The 26,696-nt window shown below is 37.8% G+C and overlaps 1 protein-coding gene across 1 annotated transcript; it reads left to right on the top strand.

Annotated features, from left to right (window-relative positions):
* Positions 1-1,072: 1,072 nt before the first annotated feature.
* LOC105033203 (uncharacterized) lies at positions 1,073-26,492 on the top strand. The gene is given in 7 exon segments (XM_010907888.4): positions 1,073-1,276; positions 1,680-1,795; positions 7,928-9,423; positions 9,426-9,712; positions 22,250-22,363; positions 22,570-22,719; positions 26,004-26,492. Coding segments are annotated over 5 exon segments (2,100 nt in total). The 5' UTR covers positions 1,073-1,276; positions 1,680-1,795; positions 7,928-8,015; the 3' UTR covers positions 26,145-26,492.
* Positions 26,493-26,696: the final 204 nt, after the last annotated feature.

The following is a 26,696-nucleotide window of genomic DNA, read 5'->3' on the forward strand; positions in this document are numbered from 1 at the left end:
GAAGCAAATTTAGTCGAGCATTCTTCTTCCTATTTTGATTTATGATTAAGATTTTTTTCTCCCTTTGATCCTTCGAAAATAAATTTCTCCGATTATGCTTCATTTCACATGCAGAAATATGGAAAAACTTTGGTGCCTAAATGTAACTATATCCACCTTGCTTCTTGTGAACTTGTTCTATCATTAATTGTACCCGTCATGTTTCAATTTCTATACAAGTACATTGGGTTTTAGAACCACTTTTTTAATCTTCCTATGACTTCTAAGGATTTAAGAATGATGTCACGATCTCTCTCACTATGAACCACCATAACCACCATTTTATTTGTATTTTTAAAATATTCAGGTTCCTTGTTGGATGGTTAGATATCTTATTTATTAGAAATCTCTTTCAATTGCAAGGCCTTTCTCTTTCGCAAAAAATAACCTTAATATTTATTTCAGTTATTGACTTCCAAATTTCAGCATCTTCAGAGGAGAAGACGAATGGCTGCTAAGCAAACACACTGTGTCCTCCTACCTCACCTTTAGATAGTGACCTACCATGCTCCAATACTCAAATCCACTTCTGATTCTTGATTAATGTAGCTCACCAGGAATGGTTATTAACCCAAAATTCAACATCAGAAGTGGATATCAAAACCAAATGTGGAAATGAGAATTTAATCTTAATAACAAGAATCCTGTCACACATACTTGGGATCTCAAGGAATCTTATCTCTTCCTAAGTTTCCTTCCTCCTTTGCCTCTTTCTTCTCTTCTAAACAACTCTACTTCCCTACCCACGCATCCAACCTCAACGGCTCAACCTGCCCCTTCACCTGCTTGTGCTTTGCACAACTCAGAGTGACCAACTTGTTCGAGCGAATCCTTGGCAAGAAAAGAAAGGTAGGTTTGTAACGGTAGCGGCATCTCGACCACCGACACCGATACGTAAAAATCTCCGACCTGTTACGTTTCATTAGATGCTCTCCCAACCCGGCCCACTGAATGGTATCGGACCCATCGTCCGTGCATACCGGGCTTGACTCAACCGCCGTTACCGGCGACTAAATAAGGGAAAGGGAAAGGAAAACGGAGAAAAAGGGAGCAGAAAATAGAGGCGGCATTAAGTTGAAGACCATCGACACCGGATCCCGTCCTCCCGCGTCTCCCTGTTTTTTTTCCCCTCTCGCCTCTCCGCTCCTAGGGCAAGAAAAGGGCTTCGTTTCTCGGCCGCGTCTAGAGTCCAAGAAAGAGGCCAGCTTAGATCGGCGAGGATCCCAGAGGCTGCAAGGTAACTCCTCCGTGTCTCTCTCTCTCTCTCTCTTCCTCTCGTTGTCGGTTTTTCTTTCTTTTTTTTTTTTTCCCGTCTTTCTGCTGAGAGATATGTTGGGAATTTTTTGTTGGTCATGTATATGGGGTTCGGCCAGATGCCTGTGGGGATAGAGGGTTCTAATCGTCAGGGCTGGCGTCCTGTTTCCAACCAAAAAGAAAAAGTGTAAACAGAGTGATTCCGGGGGCTCGCCCCTTGTTTCCCACCCGAAAGAAATGAAAATTAATAAATCAGTGATGCTATTCCTCCTTTATTTGGTTCCTCTACTTTTTTTTTCCTTAATTAATTTTTGTTTCAGTTTCTATTTGGAGTTTTAATTGATGTTATGGAGACGATATTTCTTAATATATTTTCTCTGTGCTAGGTATAGGTCTCCATTTCTGGTCTACTGATTGATGATGGGTTGATTTTTATCATGGATTCTATTCAATATTTTAGCTTGAGCTCGATTGGGAATTTAAGGATATGTGTTCGAATCAGGTAGATGGATCTGAAAATTTCAGTTTTACTGTGGCTTCTGTTCTTTTTGGTGTGTCGAAAATGACAATTTAATGGGTTAGTTTCTCCTTATATTTTAATTTTATATTGTGGACTGTTTTCATATTTTTTTTTATGAGATCAACTAAGCTTGAGTGTAGCGAGCCCAAAATCTGGTCCGCATATTTGCCTCCGTTCGACATGAATCGTGAGGAATCCAAAGCTCTCTCATAAGCCATTAACTACTGTTGTTAAAAAAATAATTACGCCTTGGTTGGGAGTTTGGGGAAGAAAAGAAAAGAAAAGAAAATATGGAGAGAAAGAAAAGAAAATAAAGAAAGTATATTTCTTTCCTCTTGAATGGGAGTTTAAAGATAGAAAGAAAATAATTTCTTTCCTTCTTGATTGGAAGCAAAGAAGAAAGGAAAAGAAAAAAAATGTTACAACCTTCTTTTACTATTATACCCTTTAAAGGAATCCAATAAACCCAAAAAAGGAACCAAGCAAAGATCTTATCTTTTAATTTTTCCATCTGTCATTTTATTTTCATTGATTTTTCTGATCCATAGGAGTTTCAATCGGATGGGAGGTTTAGGTGGAAGGCTTGAAATAAGACTTAGGATTGAAATGTAATATTAATTTTGTTCTTCATTATTAAAGGGGTAAGATGGGAATTATAAAAGATTCATGAACTCTCAATTCCTTTCTTTCCAAATCTACTCGATTTGGAGGAGAAAAAAATTGCAGAGGGGATTTGTATTTTCTCTATTTGTCTCCTTTTCTTTCCCTTTCTTTTATAAAAAACCTCAATCAAGAGAAAGTATTAACTTTTTCTCCTATTCTATTCTTTTCTCTTCTATTCTTCTCTCCCAACCAAGGTGTTAATGAGATGAGATAGGACACGCCATCCATCCTTGTGCATGTCCCTTAGTACAGTCACCCATGCGATCTTCCAACCATCTCTCTCATTCTCTCTCCACACAGTAGCTGCCATGCCATTAAAAGAATGGGAGAGTCATTAATTATTGGGACCCACGTCCATATGGTGACCCTTGGTTTTTGTTTATTTTTGTGGTGTTTGTGTCTATTATTGCAGACTAGGTGTTTATGTTGAGAGGTTTGTATTTATTCTAAATTAGCTAGTGCTTATGATGTGTTTCTGTTTATTTATAGTGGACTGCAGGAAGGAAGTGAGCATCCATGCGGTTTTTTATTTATCACTTGCTAGTTTGTGTTTACTCTCCAGAAATTTGTGTTTATTTTAGACCACTTAGCATTTACTATCTCTAAACTTAGGTTTGACCCGTCCGTTTTTCAGGATCCAAACTTGGAATTTTGGGCTAATTCAATCTTTTAGAGGATTAGCCCAAAATTGTAGATTTTGAAAAGATACTCAATTAAAAAAAAGAGATATCTTAATTGGGTATCATATGACCAAGTTATGGTTTCTTAAAGTTTGGCACGCGATTTCACTTTCTGATGTGGGGGATTATTTTTGGACCCTATCTAACCTTGCTCGTAATGGTCAAAGTAGTTTATGTCGAGTTTGACGATTCTTCTAGATTCTTGTAGTAGTTAAAGTGATCTATATTTAGTCTAGTGATCCTTTTGAATCTTGTAGTGGCCAAGATGATTCACATTGAGTCTTGTAATACTCCTAGATACTCGCAGTAGTCGAAATAGTCCATATGAAGTTTGATGATACTCTTGGATATTTATGATGGCCAAAGTGATCCATATCGAGTCTAATGATCTTATGGATTAGAGCTCTCCTTGTTTAAGGGATTTAGCTGCTATTAAATCAAAATTGAAGGTATGAAAATGTCGGCTTCTTTGTCTTGCAGTTGAACCATCTGGCTTGGCTTGGGAATGATTTTTATCTTTGCTCTTCTTTACTCTTAGATCTCGACAACCACTTGCACTGCTTCTGCATCTAGACTTTATAGTAGGTGCGCTCTTTGCTGTCCTTTCTCGTTGGCAATGACTATAACAACTCGATCTCGATTGATTGATGAGTGGGATCGAGGGATGAGAGCTTCGCCTTTCATAAGTATTATTAGCTTCTTGTACCATCATCACAAACTTGTTGTAGGCATCAAACCATCAACAAGTTGCTTCACTTGAGCTATGGTTGCAACACCAATGTTCCTTTGTATTCTAAGGCATTGATTATGAACTTCTTATCCTCTATGAGATGATATTTCCTCTATCATCCGTCGAGGACTGCATCTCGATTCCAAAGGTATAGCTTTCAAGGATGATCTGACAAACATCTAAAGCAATTGCTTCATATGTTATCTTGTCAATATACCTCTCAGCTATGGTGAATTTTAAGGTATACACTTGGTGATCTTCAACTCAATATTTTTTTGAATCCAATAGACAGGGTAAGGGCATGGTTGAGGCTTGGTCTGCAACCTCAGCTTTTGAACTAGATTTTTAGAGACGAGGCTCTTTTGACTTTTAGGATCTAAAATCATCTTGATGATGTTTTGCTTTATCTGAATTTTCCAGCGGAAGAGTTTCTCTAATGCCTTTAGATCTATCTTAATGGCCGTCTTAGTTTTCTTACCATCAACTCAATTTGGAGTCTGTTTACTCGAGCTGAACAGCTTGTCAACCACTACAGCATTGAGAACCTCCTTCTCTTTCATCTTGGAATACTTGTGCCTCTAGATCAGACTTTGTGGTTGTTTCGGATTTTGTCGACATCAAGCTCAATTTAGAGTCTGCTTACTGGAGCTTGGATAGCTTCTCAACCTCTACAACATTGAGAACCACCTTCTCTTTTTTTTCGAAATTATCATTCTTCGGCTTCTTCCACTTTGGTTCAACATAGGGTGAAGCTTTGAACACTTCTTTGTGTATCCACAAAGATTGTAGTGATCACAATAAATTTTTTGAGTCATGTTGATGTACTTTTTACTTTGCTCTCTTTTCTATCTAGATTTTTGCTATTTTTCCTGAATTTGTCACCTTCTTACCTTTCCTAGGCTGATCTTCTTCTTAATTTCCATAGCCTTTATTGGCTCTGTTGATGCCTTCAACTTTGAAGAACTTTAGCTTCTCTTGGATGCTCTCATATAGATCTGTACTTCATGAAAACTGCATGATTGTCGATAGAGATTTCGAAGGAGATTGCTTGCTGGTGAAACTCGGTAATGTAGTCCTAAATGGATTGATTATACTTCTTCGTAGGTACTGCCACTTGATCTATCGATCCTCCTCGTGGTTGATTGGATAAAACTGCTTCTTGGTTAGGTCCCTGAATTTGCTCCATATCATGTTAGAAATATCATTGTTTCTCATGTATAAATTCCACCATAAGCATAGCAAGAGAGTTTGAGACAGGCAAAAGTGACATTTTGATACTAAAGTATCCATAGATGGTAAAGTAGATCTCTAACTAGTCTAGCTAGTTATCTAGTTTTTTGCATCAAAGGTCCTATCATTTGTGGAGATCCTGTTTCGAGCTTTAACTTTAAAAGATTGAAGAGAGAGATTTTGCATACCCATTTATTGCTTATCCTCCTCGCTAGATGGAGGATGTTCATTTTCAAATGCAAGAGACATCTTGATGATAGAAGTTGCTGGTGTTTATATTGAAGGCGTTGCCAATCGAGACATGATTGCAGTGAGCTGGACAATCTTCTCCTCTAGTTATGTGAGACATACTTTCATCTTATCATCCAACGAGATAGAACTAGTAGCCATACTTATCTTTGTCCTTCGATGTACTTGAAGCATAGATAGTCTTAATTGCTTGTATTGCTCGCATGTTTGGACCATGAACTAGGGCCTCTAGAGATGTAGAGGACCGACACTCTAATAACACTTAATTAGATTGGGCAAAAAGAAAATTTTTCTTAATCCACTCAACTTGAATCTCTCAAGAAGAGTTTCAAAACTAGGTCTTAGGTCCGTTTTCTTTTATTGATTGATTCTTCAAATCACATAAATTAAGATACGTAGCCTCTATTTATAATAGTGAGGTCTGCCATTACATAATTTAGATCGGATTTTTTTTTTAGTTTCTAGGATGTTCATCCTTGAATAATTTAGGTCGGATTTTTTTCGTAATTCGAATAAGACTCTCTAAAAAAATGACTAATACTAAAGTCCTACAAAAGATAGATCTCAATTTCTACATCAATTTTTTCTTCTATTACTCAGTCTGATTGTTCATAGATTGGAAGATCACATCTAGTCAATGCCTATCCCAAAAAAATAAAGTTTTAGTTTGACTAGTCTATTTCGGGCTCAAATAATGGAATTCGGTCCCATCAACCTCCTAAGGGGTTGGCCCAAAGTTGTCGGTCTTGAAAATATACCATATTTTAAGAAAAGAAGATCACCTCAATTGGGCATAAGCTCCTGAAGTTTGGCATGTGATTCGGCTTTCTGATGTGATGATCTTGCTCCTGGTCCTATCCAGTCCTGCTTATAGTGGTCAAAATAGTTCACACCTAGTGTTCCTCCGGGTACTTATGGTGGTCAAAGTGATTCATATTGAGTCAGTGATCCTTCTAAATACTTGTAGTGGTTAAGATGATCCATATTGAATCTGGTGATTCTCCTGCTATCTGTAGTGGTCAAAATGATCCACATCGAGTTTGATGATCCTTGCGGATCGGATGTATAGTGTTTGTATTGTTCGACTGACTAGGACTTCAAATAACATGTATCAATTCATGTGATGGTGCTATGCCAGATTCTTCAAATATCCAGTATTCTTTAATTCATAATCTTAAAAACTTCTGCTTAGGATAGCATGTACACTTTGTAGACTCATCATCGCATCCACTTCCTAGATGTTTCCTTGTTCAGATTTTTTGAATTTTGAGAGACCCACTTTATCTCCTGCACTTATGAGAATCCCCTATTTATATTAGCACTCTTTTTTGATTAGCGGTAAAGGTGAAAATTGGAATGGAAAACATGCTGAAAGATTTTAAATTTTATAAATCTTTATCAATATATCATTTTATTGTAATGACGACATTTAATATATCCATAAATGAAATGCTGTTTTTCGCTCATATGGTAGTTCTTGATTTGACACAACTCATGTGTTGGCTTACCAAGTCCAGTGGTCCAACATGTTTTCTCCTTTGGCAACTGGAGGTTAAAAGTAAAAGAACTTGATAAATGCAAAGGGAAAAGGAAATCTCTTTCCCCTTTTTTTATTAATGTAATATTTTCTTTCTTGTATCTATTTTGTTGTCGTTTTCCTTTATAAGTAAATTTAGTACTGTAATATGATATTCATTTTGGAAATGATGGGCTGGTATATTTTGGTAGTTGACTGCATTTGCCTTTCCTTTGCACCTGAAACTACGTCTGATATCAAATGTAAAGTTTGCTTTTGTTGTTTCTTAAAAGAAAAAAAACTTTGTTTACTCTTTTTGAGTATGTTAATTTTTATAATACATTTTGACAAATGGATGTGAATATCGATTTCATTAATTTCCACCGTCATCATTGTTGGACTCCACTTTACAGTTTCCCCATTCCCCCTTTTTGAATTGAAGGTTCATGCCATTTCTCTGCTTTCCTTCCTTTTTGTTGCAGTATGGTGAAAACAAGTTCTTCGAATCACTAGTTGTCATCTTCAGTTTAGTCCACCAGTTCCTTTCTTCCTTATGTTGGATAGATTTGGTTGAAGTAAATGGGGTACAAAAGCCTTTTCTTTTAGGTGAAGGCAAAACCTTTTAAATTTATCATGCATTTTGAAACTTTTGGCTGAAGTAGCTCATTTCCTATCACTCAACTAGTTTATATACACTATCCCTGATGTTCATGAGGGTTGGTATGCATATCTGTTGATTGGAACTGGTTTTCTTCAGGGAGTTTGCATGCATGTCTTTTGGCAATCATTTCATTGTACTTTCCTTATGTGGCAGGATCAATTCTACAACAGTTCTTGTGCTTCTGAGTAATGCTAGATGCATATTCTTTCCTTGCCAATTGACAGGATGGGTTATTGGTTTGTCTCTGTTGTTGATATGTGTAGTTTTTGAGGATAGAGTTTTGGCAGATGAAAAAAAGTAGAAAGTGGATATGTGATGATTGGAAAAATTTAATTTCAAATGATTTAAATTTGGTTTCCTGATAATATTTTAAACTGTGATGCAGAAACTTTCGGTGATCAAAATAGCCTGAAACAATTGGTTTAGGACATTCCTATATATTCTCTGTGCACTGTAGCATGTGATCATAGAGAATGTCAAGGGGTGATTCCCAACGAAGAACTCTGCCTGGAAGGAGAACTCTTGAAAGGTGCAAAAGCAAAGGCAGTGTTGAGAATGTGGAGATCATTGATGTTGACAAGGGCAAAAGTGATGTGGTTATCATTGAAGTTCCAGAGAGTTCCCATCGGAAGTCTAGATGTTTCAGGGTGAAAGAAAGAGATAGTTATGCTAGTGTGATTAGTATTGATGATGAAGAGGAAGGTATTGATGAGAATCTTGGTAATGTACGTTATGCTGCCACGAGCAGCACTTTTCGCCCCTTCTCCAGCAACTCTCCACTGTCTAAAGAATCAGATAGCGATGAATGTCTAATTTTTGTTGGAGAGAGAACTTCCCCATCAAAATTTACTGGAAAAGTGAAAATGCATCCTAAGTGTGGTTCTTCTAGAAATCGTTATGGTCTAGATCCTGCCTCAGATGGTGCTGAAAGTGATAGTTCTGGATTTTGCACTTCTGAAGGAGGCAGTTCAGAAAGTGACAACTCTGATTGTGAGATTATGGAAGATGCCTCTGGTGAGATCCGCGAACAGTGGGAAAGAGCTGCTTTGAGGCGAAAAATGTCACAGAGGAGCCAATTTGGTTCCGAGGATCAGGCTAGTGCTTCAGGATCTAGCGCTGATCCTGGCTTTCAGTCAGATCAAGCTACTCAAAATATGGTTTACGTAGAAAGTGTAAATGAGTCTGACAAGGAATACTCAAAGTATTTTGGAGAAGTACCTGGCGAATGTGGTCCAAGCAGTTCAAGTAATGGAAAGAACTCTTCTTCTAGGATGGCCAATGCTGATGAACTTACTGAAGATTCTCTTCAGGGTATTAAGGAGAACAACTCTGCTGCAAATTCAGTTCCTTCTACTGGCATAAGTCATGATGGGCTTGATTTCCAGAAGGAAGAACTGATATCAGACGAATGTTCACACAGAGCACAGTCCTCTGATGAAACCTACTTTAATTGTAAGAATAATTGTTTTCAGGACTTCAAAATGGAAGATTCTGTCTGTGTTAGGGATGGGCATTTTGATTTTCTGGATAAAGATGAACAAATTCCTGTAGACACTTGTTATGGTACAGCTGAACCTAAGGGTGAAACCATATTCCAGGATGTAGTGACTCCTTATTCTGGAGTTCCACACAAAGCTAGCGATGGTAATGTTCTATTTTCTGATAGCGTTGGCTTACAGGACAGGAAGGAGCATGCCCCTGAAGAACAACCTTCATGTCACACCCAATCACCAGTTGACCCTATGATTAATCATGAAATTGCTGCTCAGGAGAAAGAGGACAAGAAGGAACATTGCCCTGGAGAACAACCTTCATGTCAGACCCAATTGCCGCATGACTCTGTTGTCGACCATGAACTGGCTGCTCAAGTGAAAAGAAGTTGTGTCCTGAACGAACTGTTCTGTTCAATGATCCACCAACAGATAAACAACAAAATGATTTTGGAAATCAGAGCATCTGTCATAGCAAGGAAGGCACTCTTGAAGAACCAATTTGCAATCCTCATGCAGAAAGTGGTGCGACTGGGATTTGCACCTTATTTAGGAAACCTGATTTATCTCATATTCAGAATGGTTTAATTTGGGGGCGCGAAAAGCACAAGGAATCTGATGAGTATAGACGTGCCGATGAAGAAGAATGGGCATCCAGGCAGCGGGTGCTACAGATTCAGGTTTAACATATTCTTAAAATAAAATTCATCAGTTTCATGTTGACTTGGTTTTATGTCTTGATTTCTGGATATGGTTAATTTTTGTCTGCATCAATTTGTTAGAATAGCCAGGATTTTAGTGTTATCTCCAAGCCAATTACTATGTTTTCATGCGTCCATCTATCCTGAGCTCTTTTTGGTAATTAATGGCAAATATTTCTTCCTGAAGTGCTCCATGAGAGTGCCAAAACCATTATAGGAAAGTGACAATAATGAGAATGCATGCTTATATTTTTCCACAATGTAACTTCTTTTAAAGTATTATTGATGTTGGACCATTTGTTCTGTTCCTTGTTTTTGTCAGATTATGTTGCACTTTCCTATTATGTGATGATTGGAGCAAGAGAAGATGAATGTGATCAAAAGTAGGAAACTATTGCAGTCCTTTTTATTACTAGGTATATTGCACATGCTAGCGCACATCCAAAGAAAAGTAATGATTCATGCTTAGAAACATTATTACGTTGAAAACAGGCCAGATGAAACAATTTAAAATATTTATTTTGAAATATCAATAATTAAATCACAGAATTAGTTAAGAATATCTATAAGTCTAGAGCAATTAATGAAGATCTCTCAATCCTAGCATTATTGACGATAGACATCAATGTTTTAAGTGCGGATATTTTCTTTCCTGTAACCAATACTCCTATAATGATAAAGAGGCTGAAGTTGATTAGTTCCATGTGTTAGAGGATTGATAAAGATTGCCTTTTTATGAAAAACCTCAGTGGCAATGATTGTTAAATAATGCAATCTCTTATGAACGGTGTGAAATCCTGAGCATGCATGACTGGGTAGATAAAAAGTATGGGTTCCATGCAAAGTATGAGAGCTGAGAAAAGAGACGTGGGAAAATAGAATTTGAGAGAGATGATGGGTTGTGATGAAAAATCTTGAACTCCTTGTGATGTATTATTGTACCGGTTGCATAGACTTTGCTCAGTGTGAAGTTACTGCTCTGAGACTCTCAAATCTAGTTTGAGATTTAATCCTTCTAGGATAGGCTTTAGAACTCTTTCCTTTTTTTATTTCTATAGTAAGTAAAATTAGATTGTAGAACCTTGTATATGAATATAGATCACGGGCAAGATCACACTTAAAGATGAACCCACATCGAATGAGGAAAATCTTATATACTTTTATTCAAGAGACCTTGTAATTTGTACTAAAAAAAGTCATGAAAATAAAAAGTAAAAACAAATATGGGCATTTTTGGAATTAAAAAATTGGGAAATATTGGTGGTTTATAGTTTTTAGATTTAATTGGTTTTATTATTAGTTTGGGAAACATAGTACCCAGTTTTTTGGTTAACTAGCGTTTTATGTTTGAAACAGAAAATGGGAGAGAATTGATCTATATTATTCCATGATTTTGTACTCCTATATATAAAAGTGTACAGAAATAGGATTTCCTTAAAAGTAAAAGTCTCATAAGAAAAAATACAATAAGGGATTGTACTCCTATATATAGGAGTGTACAGAAATAGGATTTCCCTAAAGAGGAAAAGTCTTATAAGAAAAAATATAATAAGAGATTGTATTCCTATATATAGGAGTGTACAGAAATAGGATTTCCCTACAGAGGGAATTCTTATAAAAATACAATAAGAAAAAATACAATAATGGAAGAATTATAAACATAAGAAATAATAGGGAATAACATATGTCAAATGACATATGTTAAATATGCTCTTTAACACTCCCCCTCAAGATGGGGAGCATAGATATCCAACATTCCCAGCTTGCCACGCAACAAGAGAACTTGCTACCTCCTAAAGGCTTAGTGAACACATCAGCCACCTGATCTTTAGAATGAGTGTACGGAGTATATACTCGTTTGTTTGTGACTTGATCTCTGATGAAGTGACAATCAATCTCTATGTGTTTTGTTTTTTCATGAAATATTGGGTTGTTAGCAATGAAAATGGTTGCTTGATTATCACAATACATAGGAATGGTTTTATCATGCTGAAATCCAAACTTCGTTATTAAGGAATACACCCAGATTAACTCGCAAGTAGTATGAACCATAGCTTGATACTCTGCTTCTGCATTAGATCTAGCCACCACGTCTTGCTTCTTACTCCTTCAAGTCACAAGATTTTCTCCAACAAATGTACAATAATCAGAAGTGGATCGTCTGTCTATCTTCGAACCAGCATAATCAGCATCAGAATAACCAACTATATTAGTATGGTTATTCTTTTTGTAAAATAGTCCAAGTTTGGGAGCATTCTTAATGTACCTAAGAATGCCACATGCAGCTTCCCAATGGCATTTTTGGGCTTGTTCATAAACTGGCTGACAACACCAACTGCAAACAAAATATCAGATCGATAATTATTAAGTAAATAAGCTTACCAACCAGTCTCCTGTATGCAGTCTTGTCTGATTGCTCTTCAGAATCTTCTTTTAGAATGCTTCTATTTAGTCTAGAGAAATATTTGCTGGTCGAGCACCAAGCATGCCCATCTCTTGTAGTAGATCGAGAGCATACTTTCTCTGAGAAAGTACAAGTCCTTGATGATTTCGAGCCATCTCTATGTCAAGGAAGTACCTCAGCCTATCCAAGTCTTTGGTAGCAAAATGTTGCTTCAAGTGTCTTTTAGTTGCCTCTATGCCAGCTTGGTCATTGTCTGAGATTAAATGTCATCCACATAGACAACTAGGATGACCACTCCAACGAAGGTACACATGATAAACATTGAATGGTCCATATGAGTTTTGATAAAGCCAAATTGACAAATAATCTGACTAAACTTCTGAAACTAAGCCCTCGGAGTTTGCTTTAACCCATATATTGCTTTCCTTAGGCGACATACTCTAGAGCTCTCCCTTTAAGCATCGAACCCCGGAGGTTGCTCCATATACACCGTCTCTTCAAGATTGCCGTAGAGGAAGGCATTTTTCACATCAAGTTGATATAGCGGCCAATCCATGTTAACAGCAACAAAAATCAAAATTCGGATGGAGTTGAGACGGGTCACAGGAAAGAATATTTCAAAATAATCAATACATACATCTGAGAATATCCTTTTGCAACCAATCATGCTTTAAGCCTTTCAATGATGCCATCGGACAGATACTTGACGGAGAAAACTCAACGACATCCAACAACCTCACAATCAGTTGGTGGAGAGATCCAACTCCCAAGTGCCTCTGCTCTCTAAGGCAGACATTTCCTCTAGCATTGCGTGTCGCCAACCAGGGTGAGATAGTGCCTCCTCTGCATTTCTAGGAATAGAAATAGAAGAAAGGGCTAAGGAAGACTATCGAAGGGCAGGACTAAGGTGATCCAAAGAAACAAATGAAGCAATAGAATGTTGAGTAGAAGAATGTTTACTCTTCCGTATGGCAATAGGAAGATGCAAATCTGATGCAGATGGTGAAGATATTGGACCGCTTTCCGAGGGTGAAGATGGTGGTGGCAAAAGTGTTGGGACCGGATTCTGTGGATGTCGAGTATACACCTTCAGGGGTGGTGGAGAAATAGCAGTTGGCATAATTGCAAGCTCTTTTGAAGTGGAAAGGAACACCGGAGCAAGGATAGGTGTTGATGGAACCAGTAACTCACGAGACAAAGATTCTCTTACAGATGAAAAGTAAGACTGCTCCTCAAAGAATGTGACATTAGCACTGGCAAATACCTTATGACTCACAGGATCAAAGCATCTGTACCCCTTTTGGTTTCTGGCGTAGCCAAGGAAAACACATTTGATGGCTCTGGGAGATAGTTTGTCCAAGCCCAGTTGAAGATCATGGACAAAAACTACACATCCAAATGTACGAGGAGGCAAAGGAAATAATGGGCGATGTGGATATAGAAATTGGATGAAAATTTTATTTTGAAGTACAGAAGATGGCATACGGTTAATAAGAAAGCAAGCAGTCGAAACACCATCTCCCCAATATGTTTTAGGTACATGCATGTGAAAAGGAATGGTGCGAGTAATGTCAAGAAGAAGGCGATTTTTTTGCTCAGCTATCCCATTTTGTTAAGGAGTGTACGCACAAGAAGTTTGATGTTGAATTCCATTTGAGGCACAAAATGTATTTAAGTGCTGTTGGACAAATACAAGAGCATTGTCAGTACAAATAGAACAAATATCAGTAGAAAAATGCATCTTTATTTTTTTATGAAAATTTTTGAAGACAAACAATCTCAGATCGTTCCTTTATCAGAAACACCTAGATGGTACGAGAAAAATCATCAATAAAGTCACAAAATATCTATGACCAGTACAACTCTTAACTCTAGAAGGATCCCAAATATCAGAGTGAACCAACTCAAATATCTTGTACTAGTTTTATTGACTTTCCTTGGAAATATTGACCTGTAGTGTTTTCTAAGCTGATAAGCCTCATAATTGGACAAGACTAATGACTGGCTAAGAGGGACAATTTGATGCAGTTTTTGAAGAGATGGATGCCCAAGCCGATAATGCCATTGCTGAGGACTCACCACAGATGAAAGAGCTCTTGATCTTGGAATATCCAGGTAATACAGGCTATCAGCACCTTCATGCCCCCCACCAATCTTCTTCCTCATCAAGAGATCCTGAAAAACACAATAAGAAGGATAGAAGGTAATGGAACAGTTTAAAGACTTTGTAAGAGAACTGACTAACAAAAAAATTACTGAAAATTTAGACACATAAATAACTGAGAAAATTGACAAAGAGGAAGCGGGTGATACAGAACCACAATCAGATACTGATGATTGTTTGCCATCAGCTAGAAAGATAGGAGGGTGATTGTTTGAAATAGAAAATAAAGAGAACAGTTTAGAGTCACTTGATATATTGTGATGTAGCATCTGAGTTAATGACCCAAAAGGAAGGCGTAGATGCGGTGGCAGACAAGAGAGCAGTGCTACCTAAGGCAAAGGATGCTACGGGAGGAGTCGAGGAAGAAGAAGCAGAAGACAATTGAGTTGCTTGGCGGATCAATTGTTTCAAGTCTGCACAAATAGTCAAAGTATCAGAAGCGACTTTAGTGGGTGCAACAGTAGTCTCGGCTCACCTTGACTCTGGAGCAATAACTTGGTTAGTCCAATCAGGCTTACCATGCTTCTCCCAGCACTTCTTCTCGTGATTAGTGCGGCCGCAGTAAGTACATTTTCATCCACTAGAACTAGTCTCACGACCACAGTTTTCCCCTTGGCCATATCCACAACTGCGGCTGGACGAGAAATTGCGACCATGATTACCAGCAACAAGTGCCGAAGACTCAACAGAAGTAGTTTCAGATTTTGAAAGTGGAGCAGGAACTCACTGAAGATGAGAAAAAACAGAATATAGGAAGGTAAGGAGTCACCACCAAGAATCTGATCACAGACATGAGCATACTCAGGAAGAAGGGCAGCCAGAAACTGAACCACTTGAAACTCCTTGTGTTGCTGCTTCATTACATTTACATCTGTAGTTAATGGCTGATAAATATTGAGCTCATCCCAGAGCCTTTTGAACTTGGCATAGAAGTTGGCTAAGGATCAATCAGTATAGCGTAGGAAAAATAGTTGTTGAGATAACTCAAATACTCTAGATAAATTCTTAGCATGAGAATACATCTCCTTCAAATAAGGTTGGAAATGGGCTTGGGCCGGCCCGATGGGCTTTGGGCCAGTCCGATGGGCTTTGGACCGGTTCGACTGTGGGCCGGGCTTCGAGCTAGGCTCGAATAAAATAAGGCCGGGTCTGGGCTCAGAAATATAGCCCATTTCATTTTCGGGCCAGGCTTGGGCTCACTATTGGCCCAGTCCGTGCCCGAGCCTGAGCCCGACTATAAGGTATAGTTTTTCCGTTCTTTATTTCTTCGGAGGAGATGCATCGTCGGGTTGGCTTTGTTGGGCGGTGAAGCTCTATAGGGGGACCAAGAAAGGCACGGCAGGGTCGGAGAAAGGCACCCATGGGCGGCGATTTTTCTCCGAGAGACTTCACTGGAAGAGAGGAAAAAAATCGAGGAACCAAGATGGGATTGGATCTGAAGGGTGGATAGGGAGAGAAGGGATTGGTTTCTTGCTTGTCTCGAGGTCGACTTCGCCGAAGGGTTTGCGGGGCAGATGGGATTGGCCATTCTTGCTGTGGTACAAGCAGCGCATCGACTCTTCCCCGATGACCTTGGGCCCCTTCTTGGTCTCACAGTTGACCTCGATCTGATCGGACCCGTGGATCTTATAATAGGAGAGGATGCCATCATGGGGGATGAACCATGGGGCCAACACCCCTTGCCGTAATTGACCCATTTATGGAGGATCACGATGATCTTGTTGCCGACGATATCATTAATCTTCACCTCTCAGTGGTCCCCGTCGCAAAGGAGGCCGGCCTTGCATAGTGATGGTGGCGGAGCCGTCATGGACTGGGAGGGGGTGGAGTTGGCAAAGAAGGCGGTCTCGATGGTGGTAGTGGAGGATAAGACGAAGGAGAGGGAGCGGGAGTGGGCGGGCGTGGGCTCGAGCCAAACAATGCTTGGGCTGGCCCAAATGGCTTTGGATCGGGCCCGGCTCCTGGGCTCGGGCTAGGGTTTTTATGGATTTATCGGGCTTAAGCCTGGCACGAAGTCTAAAAATAATTTTCGGGTTGGGCTCGGGTAGAGGTAGGACCCGCCGGCCCGCCCAACCCGGCCCAGTCCACCCCTACCTTAAGAGCATCCCAAATTTCTTTAGCAGTGTTTAGGAACACTACATTAGCACTAACATCTGACTCCATACTGTTCGGCAACCAAGTATAAATACATGAGTCCTTGAGCCAATCTTTGTACTTCACATCATTAGAAGGAACTGGATCATCAATTAGAATGTGAAGCTTGCCATATGCGCTAACAAACTCCTTGAATACTCGAGCCCATACAAGATAGTTTTTACTATTAAGTTTAATGGTAGTAAGACCTTGCAGATGTGAAGGAGGCAGAGATCCAACAGTTGAAGGTATTGTTGGAGTAGTATTAGCTATCAAATTAGTATGAAGGCAGGCAGTCAATGTAGTAGATTCGATAGACCAAAATCACTACATATAGGCAGGCACAAAAGGCATTTAAACTGATGGCAAGCCACAGAACATATTTATGCAGCGAGCTGGAGACCCGATCCTGGTAGATCGAGAAAGGAGAAAGAAGCGATGCCTCCTCCTTAAGGTCACTCAGTAGAGGAAGTCCCTTTATCTAGATCAGCACAAAAACAAGAAGAACGAGAAAGAAGTTGAAGGAGAGAGGAGAGGCTGATGTATGAGTAGAGAAGGTGATAGGAGAAGAGATGGTGGTGGATCTTACTTAGAGAATCCTAAGCTCTGATACCATGAAACAGAAAATGGGAGAGAATTGATCTATATTATTCCATGATTTTGTACTCCTATATATAGGAGTGTACAGAAATAGGATTTTCCTAAAGAGGGAAAGTCTCATAAGAAAAAATACAATAAGGGATTGTACTCCTATGTGTAGGAGTGTACAGAAATAGGATTTTCCTAAAGAGGGAAAGTCTTATATGGAAAAATACAATAAGGGATTGTACTCCTATATATAGGAGTGTACATCAATAGGATTTCCTTAAAGAGGGAAGTCTTATAAAAATACAATAAGAAAAAAAATACAATAATGGAAGAACTATAAACATAAAGAAATAATAGGAAATAACATATGTCAAATGACACATGTTAAATGTGCTTTCTAACAATGTTTAATCCTTGCACAGTTACTATTTTATGTTGGATCCATTTACACAGTTAGGGGAATGTCTTGCATACAGTTATGCGTGCTTATGAATGTAGTTGACTATTTTGTACATAACTGTACTCAAGTTTGCAGAAGGCCTGGGATAAACATAAAAGGCGATTAAAATTGAAGGGTATGGGTAAAATTTTCAAAGAACAGGGATTAAATGTCATTTATTAATGTTTCATGTTGCAAAAACTGCACCTACCGGTATACCTAGTGGTACTACAAGCACAATGTAACTGGAGTTCATATGTTTGATCCATAATTTGGCTCATGTTAACTTTCACAATGGTGTGCAAAGTACAAAGTTGGCATGTATTTCTTTGTGTGATCAGTATTGGATGTTGACTATCAATGACTGGGCCATTGCCTTGGTCTTGGGTTCAAAAAGTTTTCTTGTCATAGTCATTTTTTTCTGATTTTTTTTTAATTCTTATATATTATACTATCAAGAGTTGTGTTTTACTGCCAACTGAATAGGAAAATGGGGCATTGTTGTCATGTACATTCCTGATGTATATGACATTTCTTTCTGAGTAATATACTTCACAAGTGCTGTCACCTGAGCATCTTTTTCTGAATCTCTCTATATCTTCCTCCGCTCCTTTCTGGTTACCTTTTCATTTGGTAGTGTAGTACTTTCTCTCTATTTCCCCTTTTAATTAATGCGAATATTAAGCTCTTGAAAGATTGTAAATACCCTTAAAAATGATATATAGAAGAAACTTGTGTCATCTTTAAATTCTTTTATAATTGGGTTTGCTTTATCATCGAGAAAATTTTCCATTGCATCTAACTTATCCTCAAATATGTCCTTTCTGATCTTCTTTTGTCCATCTCATTATTATACTTTGTATTCCTTTTTTTAGTGCAAGTTAGCATAACTATGCATGAACTAGTGCACCTGCCATTGAAAAATTAAGTTTACATCAGCACCCAACTTATTAAAATATGCTTGCTCAGCATACCGCATAAACCATGTCCTTTTGCTTCTATATTGTAGTTTTATTAATTCCATTTCTTCCCTTTCTCTCTACCTTGGTATTATTCTTGTCTAGGACCTTAAACATTTGCTCTCTCTCTCTCTCTCTGTGTGTGCACGCGCGCATGCGTGTGTGTTTGGGGGGGAGGGGAGGTTATGCCCTCCCTTGCATTTTTTAGATTGATTACACTATTTTGTTTCTCTCTTATGTATTCTATAAGCCATCAAATTCATTTTCATTTCTATTGAGACATCCCTCAAATCCTTTGTTTTTATTTTAAACACTTTTCAAACAATCGCAGTCGATTTTCTAATTGTTATTGAGATATAAGGCAAAGACTTTATCATGTACATCTATGACCATTCACCTTTGCATTTCCATGTTCAATGACCATATATGCATTAGAAACTCCACCCTCTGGAATGGTCAAGTTGATCCTATTATGTGCAGTCTAGCTGTGGTGTTTTGTCTAGTTGGGCCTTCCTCACCTTTAGATGCAGTAAAATTAAGATATGGTGTTGACAATCCAAGTCTGGACTATAGGACCTTGTATAAAAGAACCATATTATCATTGTGGAATTCTAACATATAGATACTTTTGCAATATTTGTCATGTTTTGATGAAGCAATTGTGGAGATTTTTTTTAAAACACTTTATTGTCAATACTTTGAAGCAAGGATTTCTGAACTATGCCGAACTAGTCAGGTTGTGGTGTACTGAACTAGATTGGTTGGATGCCGGCATGGTTCAGCTATTATATTCAAGATGGTTAAGGAGTGATGGTTCGAGAAAGAGAGAGGGTTCTAGAGAGCAATGGTTCTTTTTTTTTCCTTTTTTATTGTTGGTGGGAAGGGTATATATAGGACTCTCGATCTCCTCATAGCTCCTCGCAAGTTTGAGAGAGTGATAGCACATCCCCCCCAAAAGGTGCGATGGATTTGATACTGCTCCTCTCATTCACTGCTAAGTCCTACCATCTCCCTTCCCTCCATCCCTCTCTCGATGGAGGGTGAAGAGAAAACCCTAGATTCACTCCCTTAGGGTTTTGTCTCCTTGCCAATGGTGGTTGTTCTCCTCCCTAGCTGGGGACCATGGATAGTCTCTCTCTCCTCCATTCCTCTCCCTCTCTTTCCCTCCCTTCCTTTCTTTCTTTTTTGCTCCCTCTCTCTTCCTCTCTTTCCTTGTCCCTCTCTCTCTCCCCCTCCCTCTCTAGCTCTCTGTGTCCATACACCCTAGAATGGCACAATATGGAACGTATTGTGTCAAACTGATCACCGGTTGGTATCCCCTTTGGTACTGGTCTGGGGAACCTTGGTTTAAAGCAAAACTTGTTCAACTTTTGGCTTAATTTTGAATTGCAAACAAGGTGCCTACTACCATTTGACAGCTTCTTAACATGCAAAATTATGCATTCAATCAGCCTATTATGATCCACAATCCTTTTGGTGAACATAGAAGATGATGGATTTTCTTGGTGGGTTAGACGTAAGTGCTGTAATCCCCACCTTATCACCTACTTCAGTGACATTGATGCCAAAGTTATTAAAAGCTCTAGGATAACTAGGCGCCAAGGTGTATTGGGTCGTAAGCACGAAGCCCAAAGTGAGCATGTGAGGCACACATGTTTGTGCTTGTGTTTGTTCATATCTATCTTTGTATTAAACATATCTGACAATAAAATAACACAAAAGCTACGCAAATCCTGATCTTAGTAGTTAGAATCACTTGGTTTGGAATTTTCTCTTAATCTTTATCCCACACCTGCTTCTTAAGTGTTTTCTTACTAAAAATGATTTAAAGATATCTACTTCCTGCACCTACACTTGCACCCATTCCGCACCTGCTCCCGATACTTGCACGTAAGGTTGACTTACAAATACAAAACTTGATTCCAGCCACATCCACAAACAGTCATGAAAATGCAAATACAAACATGCAACACATCCACACAAATAGCCATATAGAGCACAACACACATAGCACAGCCATAACCTTCCATAGTCATATGCAGACCCGCACAACATGCACAATGACAAATGGGCACCTTTTTTGCACCTTAGCAAGGTGCACAGATAGTGTAATTTTTTTGTTTATCTGGATAAAATCACCCAATTTTGAGATAGGCGAGATGTTGAGGTTGTGCCAGGTTGTGCCTTGTGGCTTAGGCGTGCCTTAGGTGTGCTTCTGACCATGTGCTTGTGCTACTTTAGTGAAAGAGTCTTTCCACAATCTTCCTATATTTATTCAAAAGGTGATGACAGAAATTTATTTGAAATTGATAGTTATATAACCATATTTATTCTTCAGTAAAGGTTTATATCTTGGACCTACTATACCAAAGAAGGGAGACATTGAAGATTGTGTATCTAGTAGGAGTAGAGTGGGGCTGATGAAGTTGAGAGATTCTTGTTGTTCCCTGTATTAGGAGATTGTTCTATAAGCCTTTGAGGTGCAAGGGAAATTTCATAAGACAAAAATAAGGTTGTACCAATTAGAATGTTGTGGTATTAAAGAGGGCTTATGGACATATGGTGAGTGCAGAAAATATGGCAGTGCTTAAGTGGTGTGCAGTACAACAAGAGAAGTATGCCACAACAAGAGAAGTACATTAAAAGAATCAGAAAAATTTTATGCTTGAGGAATATCATATAGAATCAAATAAGATGCTATAAGAATGTGTGATTATGTGGAAGCACTAGTAAGCAGTGTGCATGTTGGTTTCATTTTGAAATTGAAAGTTCAAAGAGTTAGATGAGAAAGCTTAGGTTTGTAAATTGAAATTGAGAGAAATGTTTTAGACATGTTGGAATATGTGTCCCTTAATGAAATGAAAATATAAGGCTGTGTTGTTGCATTTTTTTTTATCACCATTTATTTTACAAGGTTTGTTGGTAGAAAACTCATTCTATGTTTGAAGAAAGCTTGTTCCATGTGTTGGAGAAGATCATTCTATTGCTAATCCACCAACATGGGCGTTGAAATAATGAAGTTATATTTTGATTTCTACTTTGACGGAAATTATCAACAAAAGGGGCAAGCTCTTCATAAACAACTTCATCTTGGAGCTTGTTTAACCTTGTTTGACTAGGAGCAGCCCAAACTCAAGCCTCACATTGAGGCTTCATAAAAGTCTGAGCTTGAATAGTCCCAAACTAACACATAGCTGGAAGCTAGTTTCAGTTTGATTATAAGCTTGTATGAGTTCCTTAGCCAAGCTTGTAACTCGGTTTGGCTCAAGCTTGGGTTCGGTCTCATATCATCCTTTGATATGGCATGTCAAGCCTGAATAATTCAAGCTTGGGCTCGTTTGCAGCCCTACAAGGGAATCAAGGAAGAGGTGATGATTCATGCGATGTTTGAAACAGAAATCTGCAAAAATTGTGAGTGAGAAAAATGCCACTTCATTCAAGACCATTTTCTGAATGAGAAGACAATCAATTACGATCTCATCTATGGCATTTATTTTGAAGAGATAAACTACTGACAGTTGCAAATAGTTTATAGTGGTGTGTCAAACTTAACTGAAATAATTGAAATTAGAGTTGCTGATCATGGTTGTGTACATGAGTTAGCCTCTTCTAGTTCATGTGTAGGGAAAGAAGGGTTGAGGGGCTCAGAAAGAGAAAGTTCAAATAAGGGGAAGGGCTAGTCCTTAGTAGTGATCAAAGCATGATCATAAAGATTAAACTTGTAAATGGAGAGTTGCTATCCTCGTGTTTTCTATCACCTCTTTCATTGTTTAATTAGTATGTACTTACTGTTGTGCTTGATTTCAACTGATCTTGTTGCTTTTTGCAGGCAGAAGAAGCACAAAGGTTGCGGAAGAAAAGAAAGGCAGAAAATTCGCGTCTCATGGAAATGGAGAAGAGGCAAAAGCAGCGTCTAGAAGAAATTCGGGAATTGCAGAAAAAGGTTTGGAAATACTATTTACCATGGCCTTGTACAAGTACTACTATCTTTCATGTTTCCTATTTCTTTTCATGTATAGCCTATTTATTTGATTTGTTAATCATGTCCTTGGTAAATTTGCTAAATATGATGCAACAATTCATTTTTTTGCCTTTGTGTCCCTTTTATGTTCTTTTTCTGATTTACAATATGGTACATGCTAATTTCAGGATGAGGAAATTATACATCTGAAAGAAAAGCTTCGTGCTGAAGTAAGGAAGGAGCTTGACAAAATGGAAGGGAGATACCGAGACATGGCTTCTCTTTTGCGTGGATTAGGTATCCATGTTGAAGGGGGTCCTTTTCCCTTGTCACATGAGGTGTGTTACATATTTTGTTATGATTGAACTATTTAACTAGTGATTTTCTGATGATATTGATAATTGTTTTTAGTAATATGTAGACAGCAGAGATGTAATTTATGGAGTGTTTTGTCATTACTTAATGAATATTAGGTTCTAGTGATGGCTCTGGTTGTAGTTTTCCACCTAATTGATGTATTGACATTGGACACCAAGCAAAATCCATTTGGTTTTTTGAAGGGTTTTTAGTGTATGAAGAATCTTGAATTTGTCACAAGAAAGTTTTGAATCGTAGGAACTGTTCACCATAATCTCCAGCGGTCAAATTGATGCTGTCATGTCTAAGAAACATAAAAGCATATCCATTGGAACACTTGGAGAACATTTCTTGGACAGAAATCATCTTTTTTTAGAGTCCATATGTGTTTATATTCTGAGAAATTAGGGTGTATCTATAAGTCACTCTTTCTTTCTTTTTTTATTGTTTTAAAATGTATTAATTAGCATATCAAATTGTGGATAATCATAAATCTATATGTCAATTCTCCTTATTATCGTTATAGTGCAAGTACCTATCAACCTCAAATTTAGATTATCAACCTTAAAATTGCTTTAAGTGCTAATGAAAACCTAAAATGTTCATATCCCTTATAGTGACCTAATGCTATGGTATTAGAGAATTTAGTCTGCAAAAACTGATTCACAACATCGTTGATTCACAAAATTGTTCTTTTGTTATCAACTGATTATGATTTTTATATGTTGGTTTCCTTATTTAATTCATTACTCTATCTTGTCACAATGTTTCACAGGCCACGTATAATATTTTTGTACTCAGATATCTCGATGACTCCTAACTTTTTGCTTACAGCCTTTAAAATTGGAAATAAAAATTGAAAGTAAAATATATATTGCTGATCAAAACATTGTCTAGTCCTATTCAAAGTGAACCCTATTCATTTGGAATGAATACATATAATAAAGCTATCATATTATCATTGATTGGACTTCCTCCCAGCTTTTATCAAAGAAAAAAGAACAAATAATAAAGCTGAATCCTTGAACCACTATTTTTCTAAAGACCAAATTGATGAGTAGCTGGACACAAATTGTATCCAAATATGTAGAGCTGGGCCATTTAATTTCCAATTCAATATTTATAATGCTTTCAAAAGCGCTCACCTAGGCTCTTAGGCAAGATGAGGAAGCCCTGAGTGTGTCAACAATCCTCAGGCAAGGCAGGTTTACAAACGCAATGCCTAGGCAAGCACCTGGGACAAAGCAGAAAGCATTTAGACAAGTGCTTATCCAATGTCCAGTAGTATTCTGCCTTTCCCCTTTTTGCCTATTCTTTTAGAGTTTTATTAGCTCTAGTTTGAGGGGTTATTTTGGTTTATTGGAGTCAAGGGCTACTCTAGGATGTTATTTGTTACTTTTTTGCGTTATGTTTAGTTTAGAAACATCAAACATTTTTTTGGAAGTTGTATTTTGCTATATGTACTTGAATTTTAAAGCTTCCAAAGGGTCTGATAGTTGTTTGGCTTTTGTTTAAAAACATCATTATGTGAAGTGGTATTCTGATATGATGTGAAACATAATATCTAGTATACAAGACAATTATGATTTTTGATATGGAAACTTGAATAACCAATGCTATAATGCTTGTATTGTGTTCATTATATATAGTATTTATTTTTAATATTTATTGAACTTTTTCAAATCAGCACCTTGATTTTTTTAAGTGAGCGCCTTTTTGGTGTGTAGCGCCTCAGGCGATATAAGGGTCCAGTCACCTTAAGGATGATTTTTGCTTTTGACAATTATTTTGGAGAGTATGATGCATTGAACTACTATTTTTGCATGTAGACTGGTACCAGCCAACCAAACAAAATAGATCCAAGCGGCTAAAATTGTGTACATGTTTCGTCTTCTTTTGATCAATGACTTTAGCAGGGTTCTTATTAGTAGTCTAAGGAAACTTCTCATTTTAAGCTTATGGATTTAGTTTTATAGCTTGAAAGCCTGATCATATGTTAAGACATATATGATGAATATGATATCGAGACATGCACTTGTATGAACCCAAGTTTTCTTGCTGTTTTGTTTCCACAACAGGATACTTTTCTCTGTTGTTTATTCCATGGACAGTGTTTGACAAGCGTCTCATGGTATTAATTTAATGAGAGTCAATCGTGATTGGATTTTAAAGAGGTTAGTCTAGGAAACTATGCCGAAGGTAGCTGTTCTTGTCAACTCTATGATTGATAATAGGGGCCCAATGTTTTAATGATTGCGATCGGATTGTAAATTGCAGAAGGGGTCAGATTGGATTGGATTGTGGATTGAATATATATATTTTTTAAAAGATTTTTAAAGAAATATATGGGAAAATAAAAAAAAAATTGAAATGTAAGTAGCTAGGAACAAAAAAAGAGGAGAAATCTGATTATCAGTGAGATATCTGATGTTTAACTGCTGTGTTTAGCACAGAAAAGAAAGAAAACATGGTTGAGTTTGCTTAAAATAAGGAAACTAGGTTGAGGAGTGTTGGGGAGAGAGAATAAATGGAAGAATGAGAAAGTGGGGAAAAGGGTCCTACATCAAGTTATTTATTAATCAGATCTGATTAAAACCAGCAGATCTGCCACTGTTTCATATCTTATTTTAGAGTGAAACAACTTCGGCTATTGTTTTCTTTTAAGTAGTAGATCAGTGTTTAATTCAGATGCCGATTGCTGTATAGTTGTGTGAAACAGGTTGAAGATTGCTGTATAGTTCCCTAAACTTGCAGCATGTTTACATTCTGTAGTCTTAAATCTTAATGATGCCACATCACATTTTTTGTAGCAAAAGAGCTTAATCTGATGGAAAAATGTGGAAATCCCTAGTATCCTTGGAGAAAACAAGAGATAAAAAATTTAGTATTGGTAAAATTCACCAATGTATCATTGTCATAGGCTTTAGTGCTACTTGTTTATGCAAAAGTAGAGGTTTCTCTTTTTTCCCTTCTGCTGTCCCATGCGAATGTAACATGACATACATGGCATGTACGATACACCAAGACCATAGCTCTAATTGTGGTTTGCTTGGTTCCACTTAAAGTTTTTCAGTTATCGTGTTTGTAGTCAATAGTCCTATCTCTTCATAGCTAATGAATGGGCAAAAACCAAACCATAGAAACAAAGAAATTGGCAGAATAGAGATGTCTTGACAAACTTATCCCATCTTCACCTCGAGTCTTTCTTGGGTCGTGGTAGTTGTTTCTTCTCTCCCTTTAAGTCCTGAGTCTTCTTTTCTGGCAGGTTAATGCTGCCTATAAGCAAGCATTGTTGAAGTTCCATCCAGACAGAGCATCAAGGACCGATATCCGTCGACAGGTCGAAGCAGAGGAAACATTTAAACTGATTTCACGTTTGAAAGAACAGCTGCAGCCTGTAGCATAATCGGGTAGGTAAACATCTTACAATGCCATTTTTAGCAGTGTAGTGCCATCTGACAAAGTGCCAGCACTGTTGTGATGAGAGTCCGGTTCTTCTTAGCAGCTGGCTACATGCACATCGAGTCTCGTGCATAAGATTATGATCAAAGGATGTTGTATCTGTTATTCTTAATACTTAGATGTTTTTCGAATGTTCATCTTGACATATTTTAGGTTCTTTTTGTTTTCCCTTTTTGTGGTTTTCTCATTCATGGAGGTTTCTTGAATAAATGCAGCATGAATTAGGCATTTTTTGTCTTGTAAATACTGCAAACCTGGCTTAATTCTAATGAAGGGACCTTTGCCACCTCTAGTAGTTGAGTAGGAAGAGACAAGCAATACACGAGTTCTTTAACCAACCTGCATAATTTTGCAACTACAGAATTCATATGTAGGTTCAACTTCTGTCTCGGCATGCTTCATCATTTATTCTCTGTCTGAAATTGCCAGTTCCACTGAAAGGTGACAATTTGGAAGCAGCCTATTTAAGATCTACTGTTAGTGAGGAAAATGTGCA

Source organism: Elaeis guineensis, chromosome 2 (genome assembly GCF_000442705.2).
Source record: "Elaeis guineensis isolate ETL-2024a chromosome 2, EG11, whole genome shotgun sequence".
In the NCBI taxonomy this organism is placed as follows: Eukaryota; Viridiplantae; Streptophyta; class Magnoliopsida; order Arecales; family Arecaceae; genus Elaeis; species Elaeis guineensis.